This window comes from Lutra lutra, chromosome 11 (genome assembly GCF_902655055.1).
Source record: "Lutra lutra chromosome 11, mLutLut1.2, whole genome shotgun sequence".
Lineage (NCBI taxonomy): Eukaryota > Metazoa > Chordata > Mammalia > Carnivora > Mustelidae > Lutra > Lutra lutra.
The window spans coordinates 10,400,318-10,417,626 of record NC_062288.1 but is presented as its reverse complement, the minus strand read 5'-3'; the positions used below and the strand labels follow the sequence as shown (position 1 = coordinate 10,417,626).

The following is a 17,309-nucleotide window of genomic DNA, read 5'->3' as shown; positions in this document are numbered from 1 at the left end:
CATTCTATACGTGCCCTCCTTAATACCCAGCACCAGGCTCACCAATCCCCACCCCCTCCCTTCCCAAACTGTTTGTTTCTCAGAATCCACAGTCTCTCCTGGTTCATCTCCCCCTCCGATTTGCCCCCAATTCATTTTTCCTTTCCTTCATCTAATGTCCTCAGTGTTATTCCTTATACTCTTCAAGTAAGGGAAACCGTATGATAACTGACTCTCTCTGCTTGACATATTTCACTCAGCATAATCCTCTCCAGTCCCACCCATGCTGATACAAAAGTTGGGTATTCATCCTTTCTGATGGAGGCATAATACTCCATTGTATATATGAACCATACCTTCTTTATCCATTCATCTGTTGAAGGGCATCTTGGCTCTTTTTTAAAAGCATTGAATGCCATATGGTTGACACTTCCCCATGAGCCCACTGAATGAATTTGAGAGGAATAACATGATGGTTTTTGTGGAAAAGTGGCTTTAGAGGAGAAGACTATTGGCATTTTGAGGACACTTCTGTAATGTGTGGAATTGTCCCCTGCCATTGCAGGACCTTTTTTCCTGCTCACATCCATTAACTGTCAGGAGAGCCCTCACCTCAGTCATCACTATGACAACCGAAACAAACAAAAAAAAAACCCAAAATACCTCTAAGCGTTTCCAAATATTCCCATGTGGTCGTACCACTTTAGTTAAGAATTGTATTTTATAGTCAGGCAAACTTAAAAGTCAGAAATTCAGGTCACACAGGGAGTTCAAGACCACAGTTCAGATCTAACTCCTAGTCCAGTGTAAACTAGTATTTTAGAAAACAGACAATGGCAGCCAGGAAGAGGAAAGAAAGGAGTGATCTGCAAGAGAAAGGCCCATTAGAGGTCACTGGAGGTGGCCAAGAGACCCAAGATGAAGAACACCCCTTGGGAAGAAGACTGCAGAGGTCAGGAGGTGGGAGGAAGGGGTACCTGGGACCTCAGTTAGCAGATGGAGTCTCAGCCCTGGCTTTGCCACAGAGGAGGTGTGTGTCACTCGTCCTTCCTTTCCTTTCTGGGGGCTCAGTTCCCTCATCTGCAGGGGGCACCGGGGGACTAGATGGCTGGCTCTGTGATTCTCAGTCTGTGAGCCTTGTGGCACATTAACAACACACAGGTGAGATGAACAGGAGAGCCAGTTGGGGAGATGGCGGGTTTGCTCTCATGTAAGTTAGATAGTGAGTAAGAAAGCAGTAGGCTATTCAATTTGAAATGATAGTTAAGCAGATGGAAATATGAGACTTGGGAATAATCAGTGAACTATTTCCACAATCCGTGATTTTTATGTGTCACATGTCAGGGGCACCGGGGAATTTGCTATAGATGTTTCTTAGGCCACAACCTTAGGAATCAGTATTTTCTGTTTCACCTTCATGAGCCATTCCCTTGAGTGCTGCTCAGCACTGAATGTTTTATCAATTGCTTTTAAAGACAGAAGTGAAGTCAGCTCCTATATTCAGGATCCTAAATGGTAAAAATTTCCTTCAAACCCCCGTGATAGGTTATTAACAGAGGCACTGTCACATTTCTTTTAGATTTTTTTTACTTCAAATGAAAATTTTTCAGGCATTTTGCTGAAAGCAGTTATCAGGAATATAGTACTTTATGCATAAAAAGATCATGATTGGATGCTTTAGCCTGCATTTTAGTACAGTGTCACATTGTCTGCAATATACAAAAAAAAAAAAAAAAAGGTGTTAACAGAACAGGCCTAACTCTTCCCATAGTGTCCAAAAGGAAATGGACACAGATAAATGGAAAGAGCGTATTGGGCTATAAATATTGGGTCCCACCTCTCAGTAAGGAAATGACTAAAGATCACATTTGTCTTGTTTTTACAGCAAGTAACAGTATAAATTAACAATATGGATGGATAACAGGGTACATAATTTTTATTTCTTTTAACACCTTATTTTGGCCAGGTTAGAAAGTCATTAGCCATAGGAAAGTTCTGGAAGGGTACACACAAGAAAGGATAATAGTAATTGCCTCAGGGAAGGGCAGGGATCTGGTAGAGAAGAGAAACTGACTTTTCACTTTGAAAGCAGAGTACACTCTGGGTCATTCTTTGCAGCGAGCTTTTTTTGATGGTAGAAGTTATTCCAGTGGTTCTGATGACACAGAGAAGTCATCATTCAGGAAGCTTGCCTTTGGGGAAGGTAACTTCCTTACCACTTCTAAAAATTGGGAATTTTCCTCTTGATTCCATGTAACCTGTACGTGGTTATAGGTTTTACTGGACGTTGATAAAATTCAGACACTTATGAAAATAAAGTTTTGAATCAACAGTAAGTAAAGAGTGTAGAAAACACAGACACAGATGGGAAAGAAGTTGAAAGGAGGGTATAATATCCCATCTGGAGACACTTCTGGTCTACACAGAAATAAAAAATTGAATCATGTCCATGGTTCTGTATCCTGCTTTACCAGTACAATACCCTGGAGACGGTTCCCAGGCCATTAAAATTCTTCTGTATTTTAATCTTATGAATCTACCGTAATTTAGCTCAAGCCTTCCTTTGTAATTATGTTTATTATTCACTTTCACTATTATAAATATGTTAAATGACTCAAGCATAGATCTCTCTCTTGTTTCTTTAAGATAATTCTGAAAACTCTGTTAATGATCTACTTTCAGAATACAAAAGGAATCTAGAGATGAGTGCAAATTCATCACTTGGGCCTTTCCTCTGAACTCAATATTTTATCATTAGGTCTCCAGCATTTTCAAAGAGAACGTTAGCTGATTATTAACCCAAACTCAGTCTAAAACCTGCAATTTCAATCAGGGCTTTAAAAAAACCACCAGTTTACATTTCTAAATTGCAACACAGAAGAGAAGCTTGTTTACCAGTTACTGAAAACTATTTTCTGAGCATATTTTTTTTTCTAGAGAGCTAAATGTTTGAAGTTTTCACATTTGCAATTATGATTAAAGCTATCTCAGCATCAAAAGGAAAAGAAATCTTTAAATTAGTTCCTACTGCAAACTGGGTTTTAGCCAGTCATAGAATAGTCATGGCATATCTGGGGAGGGGTGGGCCCTTGTGCAAGGGCAGGGGTGTCCCTTCTTTGTCTCTCTGTCTCACACACACACACGCACCTGTGAGAAACTCATAACACAAAAAGTGTCAAATGCACTTCAGTGAGTCATGTAATTTTGGTTTTAAATGGAAAATCCATTTTTCTAGTCATTTTCAGTAGTTAGGAAGACAAATGTTAGCATCATGTTTGCAGTGAGATCCAAATCAGGTCACTCAGCTGATAGCAAACATTCCTCAGGATGGACCATTTAGTAGTACTTGAGGGGTACAAGGATTCTAGCACATAGTAAATTCCAGACCGATGTCAAAGTCTTTCCCAGCCCTGCTTGAAATTCTCTCCATCTCTATAAATTCCTGGCTCCTGGTTGGACAAGCCTGTTTCTATTTAACCCTCCCATCTGTCCTCATCGGTAGGCCCTCCGCTACCTCCTTTACCCTCAGCAGATGTCTCTCATGGTTCAGGTACCCCATGAGCCCTCCCTTCCCCCTGTGTCGTTTGCTCCACCTCACTCCTAGTTCACCTGAAGCACATTCATCAGTCAGTCATCGACCTGCAGGGTAGCTGGCCCTCATCTGGTTTCTGAAGTTTTTCCATCGGGCTTAGTTTTGCCAGTGAGCAGGCAACTTCAGAAGTAGGCACCAGGTTTCCCTAAAACGTATCTGCGACATATGAATTCCCTACAGCAGCCAGGAATAGAAGTGAGCCTCCTCCTGTTTCAGAGTGCCCTTTATTTCAGGGCAAGCCACCAACAAGGAGACACTTTGGCTCAGGGTGGGACAGCAGGCGTCCCCTGTGTTCGGAATACAGCCATGCCTTCCTGAGGTCTGTTATCAGACCTGCTTCCTCGGTTTGTAATACATCATTTAGATAATCTTCAACTGAGTGGTCTTTCAGAGTCCTGTCTCTGCCGCATCCAAAATATTTCAAACACACATTCAAGCAGACTGATGTAACTCCTTCCAAGGAAAAGAGACCTATCATTTCAGTCCCAGAAAAGCTTCACATATGTATTAATTCAAGGAGAAAGAAATGTAAAGACTCCACACTGCCTATTTTAATAATCAGCAAGCTTTTCTTTCATCACCTTGCACTGTAACCATGTAAATGGGACTAGAAAGTGCTGTTGCAGAAGTACTAGCTTCTAAATCTTGGTGGCTGAACAGGAGCAGTACAGAGCTGAGAGCTAATGGCATCGAAGTGAGGAGTCCACCTCAGTGGCCCAAGGAATCTATGTCCTGGTCCCCCAAGTAAGCAGTGGGCAAGGAGAAGGGCCAGGAGAGAAAGGATGGATCTCCATGGCTACTACTTCAACAAGAGCAATTCAGGGGTGCCTGGGTGGCTCAGTGGGTTAAGCCTCTGCCTTCAGCTCAGGTCATAATCTCAGGGTTTTAGGAGCAGGGAGCCTGCTTCCCCCTCTCTTTGCCTGCTGCTCTGCCTAGTTGTAATCTCTCTCTCTGTCAAATAAATAAATCTTTAAAAAAAAAAAAAAAAAGAGCAATTCAAAGACTGCCGTGTACAGACAGAACTGCTAGCACATCTTGCAAAGAAAGGATGTTACCCGTCTCTGTGTGGAGTGTGGAAGGAGAACCCAAATGAAAACCAGCAATTACCATGTCTTTAATGAGTAAGCCCTAAGTCATCTATCCTATTTGTCATTTGCTATATGATACGCGGATTAGCCTGAAAGTCCCCTTTCTGGACTTCGTAGCATAGGATCTCAATAATGCTCCTGAATTCGGTGGAAGTGAACCGTGCACCACTCTCAGAGGGAGAATTTTCTTTCCTTATTTGTCCAGATGTTGCACACTTTTTAAGTAATATCACAAAGTAATCGTCAATGTAATTCTGAAATGTTTGCAAAGCCTATATTGGTGTACTTTACCAGACACCATCGAATGAGTCATACTCTACAGCAAACCCCATATATCTGGTGAATGTACTCCAATGGGGAAAATCTATAGGGCCTCTGTTTAAATAGGTTACCCTACAGGGTCCTTTAAGGAACAGAGGTGCATGGAATCATGGTAGGAAGCTCACTGCTGTGCTCTAGAACTTAGGGCGTTTGTTAAAACTTAAAACTGAGCTTAATTAATCATCACAAATATCAGTTTTAAGCTAAGCAAATTTTATATTTATGAAATTTTATCAAAATGGGCATCCAAAACCAGGGTATTGGATGCAGGCTAATAGCAGGAGAGGAGTCAAACAGATGCTTAATCTTTACTGAGAGTATTCATGTTGAATTTGTCTCTTCAATCTATTTTTTTAATTTAATTTTCTCTTTTCAGCATTCCAAGATTCATGGTTTATGCACCACACCCGGTGCTCCTTGTAATACGTGCCCTCTTTGATACCCACCACCAGGATCACCCCTCCTCTCACCCCCTCCCCTCCAAAACCCTCTAAGAAACATTTCTCTTCATCAATACGTTGAAGAGACTTATTTCCAGGACTGGAGGAAATAAGTCTCTTCAACGTATTGATGAAGAGAAATGTTTCTTAGTCGATACAGTGTATTAATTCGGATAACATTAATAACATTTGGCACATTCACTTTCTTAAAAAACCATCAACCATCCTATTTAGTCCTTTTTTATTAACTTGCTTAATATTCACTTTCAGGACTGTAACTTCATTTCTTTCTTAACTTAGGTGATATCAGGATCTTTTACCCCTCGTATTGAAAAATTAGTATCAAAAGACCATCTGAAATTGATAAGATTTCCAATGCTAACAATTTTATTTTGAAATTAGGCTTCAGAAGTCTCTAGAAACAGAGGAGCCTCTTTACTGGCCAGGCCAGGACACAGCCTAGTAGCTGCTATTCGAAGCCAACACCAACATGAGTCATTGCCACTAGGTACGTATCTTGCTTTGGGGACCCCGGATACCCAACACTTAGCCTTTTTTTTTTTTCTTGTCATGAATCTTTTAATATTTAGGATTCTGTGTTCTCTTTTTTCCTCCCCTATGGTGTAATCTACCCCTACCCTTTATTTCCATCCCCATTTTGCCCCTTTTTCCTTTCCCTTCGCTCCTCAATTTGACCTACCATCTTCCCTGTTTCTCTTCTGCTCTCTTCTGACCCTCGTCCCCCTCTTCTGTATTCCAGTCAGTGATTTGTTAGCTGAGTCCAGGAGAGCATAGTTTAAATGAGGTGATGGGACCTGTTACTCTTAGATGCAGTTTTTGATTTAGAACTCCCTTCTCTCGTGTATGGGGATAAGTCAGCACAGTCTTCATTCCTAACCTCAGTTACCTCCTGAGGCACATGCCACTTGTATCAAGGGAAGTGAGGTGAGAGAGCCCCAGTGGATTTGGATATTTCCATTATCACTACTGGGAAATCAACCTTGGCTACAGGTTGTCAGGGTCAAGTGCTCAAAAAACGGTTTCTTTAAATTCATGTAAAATTTTTTGCCATAATAACTGACCAAGAGAAGTCAGAAGGAAGAGAATACAACTCTCCTCATGGAAGAGCTATTTTATTTTCCTTCACCTGTTCACACAGGGATGAGTTAACAACACGCAGTTAAGTTCCTGGAATATTAAGGATAATTAACTTAGATCTGGTTCCTTTTTGGTTTGCTCTTTTAAAAATGATAATGCTATTATGTCACAGAAAACAACCCGCAAGAGCTTACATTTTTTGAAGAGTATGTCACCTGCCCTTCAAACTCCTGGGTTAATCCTGGTATCAAGCAGCCATTTTCCAACCATTAGAGAAATTACCTCTGGGCTGAAGACTCAACCACAACTCGCCCTTCTGTCTGTTTCAGCATATAATGACAAGATTGTGGCATTTCTTCGCCAACCAAACATTTTTGAAATGCTGCAAGAGCGTCAGCCAAGCCTGGCGAGAAACCACGCACTCAGGTAGGGGCTTGTCCCTCATCCTCTAGCTCTGGGTCTCTCCAGCTGGTCTTCCAGGTGGGACAGCACCTCCGTGGGGAGAGAACAGAAGCCTACGATGTGTTTTGTTCATGTATTTAATTATGTCTTAAATACTGAAAAGGAAGGATCCAGGGGGTTCTAATATTCTCTGCGGTGTCACAATAATTGGAGCTAGCCATGTTGCCGGGTCACATACTATTCATACAATGCCAATATGACTTCCGTTGATTCGGAGGGAGGCACAGGAAAAGTAAAATAGCTTTCATGAAAGAATTACTTATGTAAAGCACCATATAAATTTTTCATTCAAGTGTTATTAACACAGTAACTAATGTTATATTAGTTTCAGGTGTGCAATATAGTGATTCAGCAGTTCTGTGCATTCCCCAGTGCTCATCGTGGTCCCTGTACCCTTAACCTTCTTAACTTATCTCACCCATTTCCTCACCCACCTCCCCTCATGTAACCATCAGTTTCTTCCCTGTTGTTAAGGGTCTGTTTTTTCTTTGTCTCTGTTTTGCCTTGCTTATTTGTTTTGTTTCTTAAATTCTACATATGAGTGAGACCCTATGGTATTTTTCTCTGACTGACCTATTTTACTTGGCATTATACCATTTAGATCTATCCATGTTGTCGCACATGGCAAGATCTCATTCTTTTTATGACTGAGTAATGTTCCATGTACCACATCTTCTTTATCCATTCATCTGTGGGTGGACACTTGGATTGCATCCATATCTTGGCTGTTACATATATATGCTACCATAAACACAGGGGTGCATATATCTTTTTGAATTAGTGTTTTCAATTTTGGGGGTGAGTACCCACTAGTGGAATTATTAGATTGTGTAGTAATTCTATTTTTTTTTTTTTTTAGGAACCTCCATACTCTTTTCCATAGTAGCGCACCAGCTTGTATTCCCACTCACACTGCTTGTGGGTTCCTTTTTCTCCACATCCTTACCAGCATTTGTTGTTTCTTGTGTTTCTGATTTTAGCCATTCTGACAGGTGTGAGGTGATGTCTCATTGTGGTACTGATTTGCATTTCCCTGATGATGAGTGGTGTTGAGCATCTTTTCATGTGTCTGTTGGCCATCTGGATGTCTTCTTTAGAAAAATATCTATTCATGTCCCCTTTCCACTTTTAATTAGATTATTTAGGGAGGTTTTGATGTTGAGTTGTATAAGTTCTTTAAATATTTTGGATGTTAACCCCTTATTGGGTATATCAGTTGCAAATATCTTCTCTCACTCACTACATTGTCTTTTGTTGTTGGTTTCCTTCACTTGCAAAAGCTTTTTATTTTGGCGTAGTCCCAAAAGTTTATTTTTGCTTTTGTTTCCTTTGCCAAAGGAGACATATCTATAAAGATGCTTCTACAGCCAATGTCAGAGCAATTACTGCCTATGTTCTCTTTTAGGAATTTTATGGTTTTAGGTCTCACATTTAGGTCTTTAATCCATTTTAAATGTTTTATCTTTAAAATATCACAGTTAATGGTAAACCAACTATTAGATGAACATATTCAAAAATACACCAACAAGCAAACCAAAAGTATCAGAAGTATCCTGTGTTCTAACTACTTATATCTTAATATCCATTAGTGTCATTGTTGCATGAGTGTCTCTGAAACTGAATCCAACTTCATTTGGAAAGGACAGCCACTCAAGGTGATAACAAGAGAACACATCCTCTGAACTTAGATCCCACTTTCTTTGCAAGATATTCAGGTATCTCTCTGCTTCAGCTGACTACATAACATTTGGAAGCTGGCTATACGTGATGGTTAAGTGTTTCCTCTTGGAGTTTGAATTCTTACTCCATCTCTTAGAGACCATTGATCTGGGCCTGTTATTCAGCCCATAGATGCCCTTGATCTCTTCAGATACAGTTATCAGGTGGGCACTGTGGAGATGCTTTTATGAGTATGTGTAAAGGATCAGAGAAGGTGGGCACGAGTGCAGTCACTGACTCGTCATCTCCCATTTGGTGGTCTTTTGCATCTAGCCGACAACTGTAGTACTCTGCTTTGACTTCCTCAGTGAATCACCAACACCTGAACATAGCCTCTTTGCTATTCAAATTCCTATTACTCCTGCCTGGGTGGATCACTCACTGTTCTCCCCCCACACACCCTCACACCCTCACAGACACCTCTTTTCCCTGCTTTTTACTCCGTGTGAATTAGAATCACTGCCTTCCCCGTTGCCAGATCTCCACTCTTCCCTCTTTCCCTGTCTCTGCATCCAAACGTCTGCCTCTCCCTTCCTCTCTTCCAGCCTTTTTATTTTTCTTTTTTTTTTCTTCCCTATCATGGCCTGTGTTTGGGTGCTCAACATTTCTCTCCTGGATTTTGTAGGGGTGTCCTAGAAGGTGTCCCCTAGATCTAGGACAAAATTACCTTCTTATAGCACAGAATAAATCATCACACTGGCCTTTAAAAAAGCTTTCCATTGTGTATAAAATAAAGTCAGGATTTCTAAGCACAGTTTCCAAAGTCTGGCCCTAACCTAACTCTCCATCCCGTGCTAATTTTTTCCTTCTGGTGTCTTCCACCTCCATTAAACAAGCTGTGTCCTCTCCTTGTTCTGCCCTCTCAGGAATGGCTTTTCTCTTAAGGACCTCTCATTCCTTTTAAAGGCTCAAACCAAATGGCAAGGTTCACTGACCTAGACAAACTTCAGTACTTCTTTTGCCTTACTTTATTAATACTCCTTTTTTGTCCTTCTACTATATTTTTTCCATTATCTCTTGAGTACTGTCTGTACTGATGTCTCCCTGTGATATGTAAGCTCCTTACAGCAGGACCTTCTGGTCCTTGCCTTTGTACTACTCTCCCCCTCAGAACCTAGTCCTCTGCTTTGAAGATAAGAAACATTAATTACATTTAGAGTGAATGGAAGATCTTTATTGTGAACAGGTGACCTTCAGCACGAGTGATTGTCACATCCACTTCTGTTAGCTCTGCCCATTTTATTACTGTGCCACAGAAGGCAGTGCCATACTCAGTCATATGGGTCATTTATTTGTGGGCTACTCTATGACTCACAGTATATCATAATTTAAGGGAATTTCCAAAGGATTTTCAGAGGGATTGTACTCTCTGGAAAGTTTCTGAGAGATTGCTGCTCTTAAACATTTTATATGTTACTGATTCTGTTACTAAGTAATGAGTTCGTAGCTAATTCTTTTGAGGAATTTGAACTCACCAAAGGCACTAGAGTCTCATTTAAATCATCTTTAAAAGTGAAAAATGTAATCCCATGGGTAAAAGAGTGAAAGTAAACTATTTTCAACACTATTGCATAGTCTTGCATTATAACAAAATTCAAGAAACCTTAAAGGCTTTGTTGCAGTGCAGAATTGTACAATTACAATTTTCCAGATGTGGGGGAGCTTGGAATTAGGACATCTTGTAATTGGAAAAAATCTTGGCAATTATTTAGTACAGAAACTAATAGCGTCTTTAAGATTATAGACTCCTTGGGGCGCCTGGGTGGCTCAGTGGGTTAAGCCGCTGCCTTCGGCTCAGGTCATGATCTCAGAGTCCTGGGATCGAGCCCCGCATCGGGCTTTCTGCTCGGCAGGGAGCCTGCTTCCTCCTCTCTCTCTGCCTGCCTCTCTGCCTGCTTGTGATCTCTCTGTCAAGTAAATAAATAAAATCTTTAAAAAAAAAAAAAAAAAAGATTATGGACTCCTTTAAGGACCTGTAGGCCCAGGATGAGAGCCCGAATATCTCGTCAAAAGCTGAAGGCCCACAGTAACTAAGAAGCTATGGACTAAAAAAGGGGGAACAGTAAGAGGAAGAAACTGCTCTTCAGGGAGGCAGCTTCCAGGAGCCAGGAAGCTGGGCATTACTTGCTATGACTGGGCCTGTGCTTGCCCCTGAGTATGACAGGAGGGTGAGTCAGCTCTATTTTAAAAGCCCAGAGGATGGGGCGCTTGGGTGGCTCAGTGGGTTAAGCCTCTGCCTTCAGCTCAGGTCATGATCCCAGTGTCCTGGGATCGAGCCCCGCATCGGGCTCTCTGCTCCACAGGGAGCCTGCCTCCACCTCTCTCTCTCTGCCTTCCTCTCTGCCTACTTGTGATCTCTGTCTGTCAAATAAATAAATAAAAATCTTAAAAAAAAAAAAAAAAGCCCAGAGGTTAAAAAGAAAACCTTCTTTCCCCATGACACTGTTCAGAGGAAGAAATTACTGCTTCCTCTGTGGTCTCCAGGTGGGGCTGTGACCCCTGTTCAGCCTTGCGCTTCTCAGGGAGCCATGGATCCACTATCGTGAGTCCACAAAGCCAGTTTCTGGGTTAAAGGGTGGAGGGTGAGTCCTCAGAAAACTGTTCAGCAGACAGCAGTGAATCATAAGGAAGCCACATGTGGAAAGGGAAGATGGAGCCGGAAAACCCAGCGGCTAATGACATTTCTTCACTTTAAGGATCATGGTAGCAGTTTTCATTCATTCATTCTTCCTTCACCTGGTGTTTTTATTGTGCCGGTGTTCTGAATCAGAACAGTGGGAGGCTGTGTACACAGTAGCAAAACAAAGCAGACATTGGCCCTACTTTGCATGGTATTTGCCATCTACTGAGGAAGGCAGATGATAGGCAAGTTTGCCTTTTTTTTCCCTTAAGCCAAATATATAGCTATAGAATGTGTTAAAGGCCACAAAGGACAAGATCAGAGTTCAGCGATAAAGACGAATGAACTTCAAGGATTTCCTTTGGATAATAAGTTTTGAGGCCACAAGGGGAGATGTCAAGATGTCAAGGAGGCAGGTGGCTCTAGTGAACAGAGTCTTGAGGAGAGTTTTGCACTGGAGTTTTCCTGGTGGGCAAGGGTTATGTGTAAGAGAGGTATTCTAACCTTTAGATCCTTCCCAGTGCCAGTACCTTTGGGATTGAGTCCCAGGGGCATTTGGAGGCCCCCCAGACGACTGGGTCTGCATGAAATTTTCATAGACATGACAGAAGGTGCTATGTCCTATGGAGAGCCACTGAAAGTCTCAGAAAACTGTGTTCAGCTTTCTCATATATGGATGTGGTTCATGTGGGCAGTGGGATAATAAAACCACTACAGGGCAATGCCACTTTCTGTGGGCACTCTGCTGCACTAGTAGAGTTGACCCGCTTTGGACTTCATGTCCTCAGGGACACTGGGAACAAAGGGCAATCCCTAGAATGTTCTTTCCATTTTTCCTCCAGACAAAGAGACCAGGGGCTTTCCCACATAGAGGTCCCTTGGTGAATGGGATGATCGGCCCCAGGGGCACTGTCTTTGGAAGGACATAAATTTGAGAGTTCTTTGTGAGGCTGAGTCAGTAGTCCAGGGAAGCAGATCCACCAAAGTCTTCCAAACAAGAGTTCTGTGAGGTGGTATCAGAATTTAGAGGCCAACGCTCAGGAACACGGAGTCGAGAACAGGAACATGAGGGGAGAGACAGCTGGTGGAGGAGGCATGGCACTTGCACACTCGGCTGGGCTTCCACATCTTCCCTGCGAAGTGGTGCGGACAGTTCCACTCCATTTTTCAAAACCCCAGTCAGTGAAGACACTGTGAACATCCCCCAGGTTTTGATGGGCTACCTATACTGAGAGGTTGAGTCACAGTGCATTTCTCTGTTTAATCTTATTTTGTGTATCTTTGTAGAGGCCCAAATTTTCCCTTTTCAAAAATATACCCACCAAAAGGTCAAATTTATTATATTGTTGCCTGAAAATATGCAAGTAATGATGAGGATTTGGGTTCACATTAATATCATCAGAGAGAGGAAAAAACGGGGGATTTATTCCCTAACTTACCTGTTGGTAATTCATACTTTGTTTCCCACACTATTCTAGGGAGAAAATCCATTACATTCGGACTGAGGGTAATCATGGGCTTGAAAAGTTGTCCTGTGATGCAGATCTAGTCATTTTGCTAAGGTAAGGGCCTAAACCTGAAACGCTTCTAGAAAGGCTGCTCTGGGCAGTCTTCCTCCACTACAGCTATGACTGAAACACTCACTGTTTGTTCTAGAGGATTCTGCTGGCTACAACTAAAGTAGGTCCCCCACCCTTGTACCTGCTGTCCATTGCCTCCTTTACATTTACAACTGGGGTATCAAGAACTGTGCATAGTCCTTAATAGAGACTATTATGTCAGGATTATTTAGGGTTTAAAATAACGCTGAGACTATTGCATGCCGGCATCTGCCTACCTAAGTGAACCTAAGTGCTTTTGTTGTTGCCTTGTGAGAACTGTAACCACTGTTACCCCAGTTCATGAATATTCTCTCATGGACAGAAAACTAACTTTTTTCCTTTCTTCTTCTTCCTTCTCCTCTGCTTCTTCTTATTTCTCTTCTTCTTTTTTATTTTGCAGTCTCTTTGAAGAAGAGATTATGTCCTACGTCCCACTGCAGGCTGCCTTCCTCCCCGGGTACAGCTTCTCTCCCCGCTGTTCACCCTGTTCCTCACCTCAGAACTCCCCAGGTAACTTGAGCATCTGGCATTCTGTCTCCTGTCAATGGCCACCCGTGTTTCCCGCAGACGGAGGTGGGAGAAGGGCAGTTGTATACGTGCCCTCTCTCTCTTCCTCCCTCTCAATTTTCTGATTGAAAGCACACTGCCAAGATTGGGTGTTGACAGTTTGCTGCCTGTTTGTGTAATACTGCGTTCTACTTTTTTTTTTTTTTTGAAGATTTCATTTATTTATTTGACAGAGAGAGAGATCACAAGTAGGCAGAGAGACAGGCAGAGAGAGAGAGAGAGGGAGAAGCAGGCTCCCCCCCTGAGCTGAGAGCCTGATGTGGAGCTCGATCCCAGGACGCTGAGATTATGACCTGAGCCAAAGGTCTTAACCCACTGAGCCACCCAGGAGCCCCTATGTTCTACATTTTTAAATAATTGGAAAATCTTTTTTTTACAAAAACAGTATTTCATGACATGTGAAAATTCTGTGAAATTCAAATCTCAGTGTCCGTAAATAAAATGTTATTGGACCCCGGCCACACCTGTTCATTTGTGTTTTCTGTAGCAACTTTCACACTATAAGGGTGTAGAGGAGTAATAACGATGAGACCAGATGGCTGCAAAAGCTTAAAATATTTACTATCTGGCCCCTCACAGGAAAGGTCTGCTGACCCTGCTCTAAATTGCTTTTGTATCCCAAGGTACCCCGCAGGCATTTAGAAGGGAAGAACCGTTTCCAAAACATTCTGCCTTATGACTCAGAATGTTACTAGATACCAATCTTGGTAACTTTGTGCTAAGATGTAAAGGAATTGCTCAGTGATATGGTTACTGGGGGCCACCATAATGTCCCCCATGAAGACGTTGAAGAATTTTCTTACATGCACAATTGTTCCCCCACTGTTTTCTTTTATGTATTAGGATTAATTTACTTATGATACAGAAATTCTTTATAGATATCTTCCATTCCAAATAAGGAAATGAATAACTGAACTCTTTAGTGACAAAGGGTTCATCAGATCTAATCAAAATGATTAGTTTAAGTAAAATCCATACTCCCAAATGGGATCGAGACATTGTAGAGTTTTTCCTCAGTTACTTGGTTTACATACCACCTTGGTCAGAGTCTTGGTGGTAAACCCAAATTTCTTTTTATAGCTTAAAAAGTAAAGGGATTTAGTTATAAAAACGTAGTAGGTAGGTGACTGGGTGATGGGCATTAAGGAGGGCACGTGATCTGATGAGCACTAGGTGTTATACGCAACAAATGAATCATTGAATACTACATCAAAAACTAATGATGTATAAAACTGAATGGGAAGAAATCTGAGAGGGAGACAAGCGATGAGAGACTATAGATTCTGGGAAATAAACTGAAGGTTTGAGAAGGGAGAAGGGTGGGTGATTGGTAGCTGGGTGATGGGTATCAAGGAAGGCACATGTTGTGAAGAGCACTGGGTATTCTACGCAACTCATTGAACTCAACTCATTGAACACTGTCAAAAACTAATGATCTACTATATGTTGCCTAACTGAACACAATAAAAAAAAACTAATGTACTGTATATTGGCTAATTGAACTTAATTTAAAAAGGAAGGAAGGAAGGAGAAAAATAATAAAATAAAAATCTAGTAGGTTCATATCTCACAGCCTCTAGAGTCTGTCCAAGCTTAGTTTTTGAAGCCACTGGAGAAAGTCACAAGAGAGAGATTATAATAGTGTGTTCCGTCCCTCCGAAGGGATGTCTCACTCGGCATTACTTGGATCTGCTGTAGGTCTCTAAAACGAATATATTAGTTTGGCTCCTCCAAGTCATGTCACTCAGAATTATCTCTTAGAGGTAGTTTTATTAATTGCTAGAATCTGTTTCTAAGTCAGTATCTCCTCACTGTTGCTTCCTCCAAACCAGTGCACCAAAGGCTTAGTTAAGGACATACAGTGTAATTGAGATGCCGTGACCTGGGAAAGGAGGATGAGGAGCTTTGCCTGAGCCAACATCAGGACAGCCAAATGTTTCTGGTGCACACAGGATGACTTACTTTTGGGGAGCAGAGCCTTCCATTTGGGGACAACTGCGGGTCTCCACCATGATCTTTCGTTTTATCATAGATATTGTCCTAGCCTGATAAAGTATCTGCACTTTGGTTCAAACAGTTGACAGTAGAGTATGATTTTAACATCTTGACATGGGGGAGATATCATAGTACAAATAGAAAAATAAAAGAGAATAAAGAGTTATTTGCTAAATGATAATTATTTGCATAACTTTTATAAAAGGCATCAACTTTCCTAATGAGGCATTACTAATACCACGAACCCAAATAATCATCCAACTCATTTTAATTTTTAATTCTCCTAGCTCTGATCATGGGGTCCTAGATTATGTAATCCAAATATTTTGATGTTAAGTTTTATAATTCCCATATTTTTAGACCTTCATGAAATTTACCTCGGTGCTACAGAGATAGCAAATCATAAATATTTATGCCAAAGTACTTTGTAAAGCATAAATTATTAGAAAAATACATAGTAGTGATCATAGGCATAGTGGTAGTACCAGCAGTAATAGAAGTCATATTATAAAATACACTGCATTCTACTGGGCAGAAAATGCTACTTGCACCTCAAGACTTGTATTCTAGTTGAACCTGTAGCCTGAAACCTGTCATTTCACTTAGGATAGCTCTTTTCAAGTGGTGGCTGTTGGTTCCCTTACACTCAGGTGCTGGGGGGCACAAAGGTGAGGCTAGGGCCCTTCATGCTTCCTTGATTATACTACTCAGCTGTCTCTTCCCACCACCCCCAGTTGCTGTCATCTCCCAGCCTTTCTGTCATTCTCAAAGACTGCGGCACCTGTCTCATAATCTCCCTCTCCTTCTCAAGTGCTTCCATCATCCTGAATGACTTCAGCATACACAAGGACACCCATTCATTTCCCTGGGCTCCTGGTTTCTGGAATTTCTGGTCTGCAATGACCTTCCCCCCAGTGCAACCACTTGTTCCCACAGTCATCTTCCCACCCCTGTCATTATCTCTAAAATCACTGATTCAAGCATCTTACTCCCATCCAACATGCTTGTTCAACTACTCTCCCCATTACTGTCCCTTGTCCTCATCAGGACCTTAGTTCATGCATGTCTCTCCTTTCCTTTCTGTTCTTCCCTTACCCAGCATAAATTCCACAGTTCATTTTCTTCGTAACATCTATGCCAATGGCCTAAACTCCCCAGTCCTCTCCATTTTGTTTGCAGAACTCTGCCCCTTGATAAACATACTATGCTTCCTCTGCATCTATGCTCAGGACCTCTTGGGCAAATTCATCTGACAGGGCAGATTACAAACTATATGTTAGTCATCTCTTACCTCACCTGGACCTTGAATACCCAAAAGAAAACTTGACCATGTTTCCTAGGTAAACTTCCCTACTGCTGTTTATTTTTTCTTTTTTTTTTTTCTTTTCTTTTTTTTTTTTTTAGAGAGAGAGTATGCAGGGGGAGGGGCCCAACACAGGGCTTGATCTCAAAACCCTGAGATCATGACCTCTGAGCCAAAATCAAGAGTCAGACACTTAACCAACTAAGCCACCCAGGTGCCCCCTACTGCTATATTGAATGTTTATGCGCCCCTCAAAACTCCAGCTCTCTGTGTCTCTCCCTCTCTCCATCAAGCAAATGATGTCCCTTCTCCCTTCACTGAGAAAACTGAAGCCATTAGGTAGACATTTTCTCAAATGCCTGCTGCCAATCCTACAAGCCTTCCAAGCCTACCCCTGTATCATCACTAGCCATCAGGGAGATTCAAATTAAAACCTACCCCTCCTTCCACTCCACACTGGGGCATCAGAGGACCTGCCTTCACTAAGGTCACCATGACCTCCAGACACACAGTCCAGTGGGTAA

General features: G+C 41.7%; 1 protein-coding gene across 3 annotated transcripts in view; it reads left to right on the top strand.

The window, feature by feature from the left end:
- Positions 1-17,309, top strand: part of HECW1 (HECT, C2 and WW domain containing E3 ubiquitin protein ligase 1) — a 460,020-nt gene that overhangs the window by 390,667 nt on the left and 52,044 nt on the right. For all 3 annotated transcript variants that reach the window (XM_047695808.1, XM_047695806.1, XM_047695807.1), the window contains 4 exons: positions 5,823-5,928; positions 6,848-6,944; positions 12,798-12,881; positions 13,321-13,430. In XM_047695808.1, coding sequence (XP_047551764.1) covers positions 5,823-5,928; positions 6,848-6,944; positions 12,798-12,881; positions 13,321-13,430 — 397 coding nt within the window. The remainder of the gene's footprint in view (positions 1-5,822; positions 5,929-6,847; positions 6,945-12,797; positions 12,882-13,320; positions 13,431-17,309) is intronic.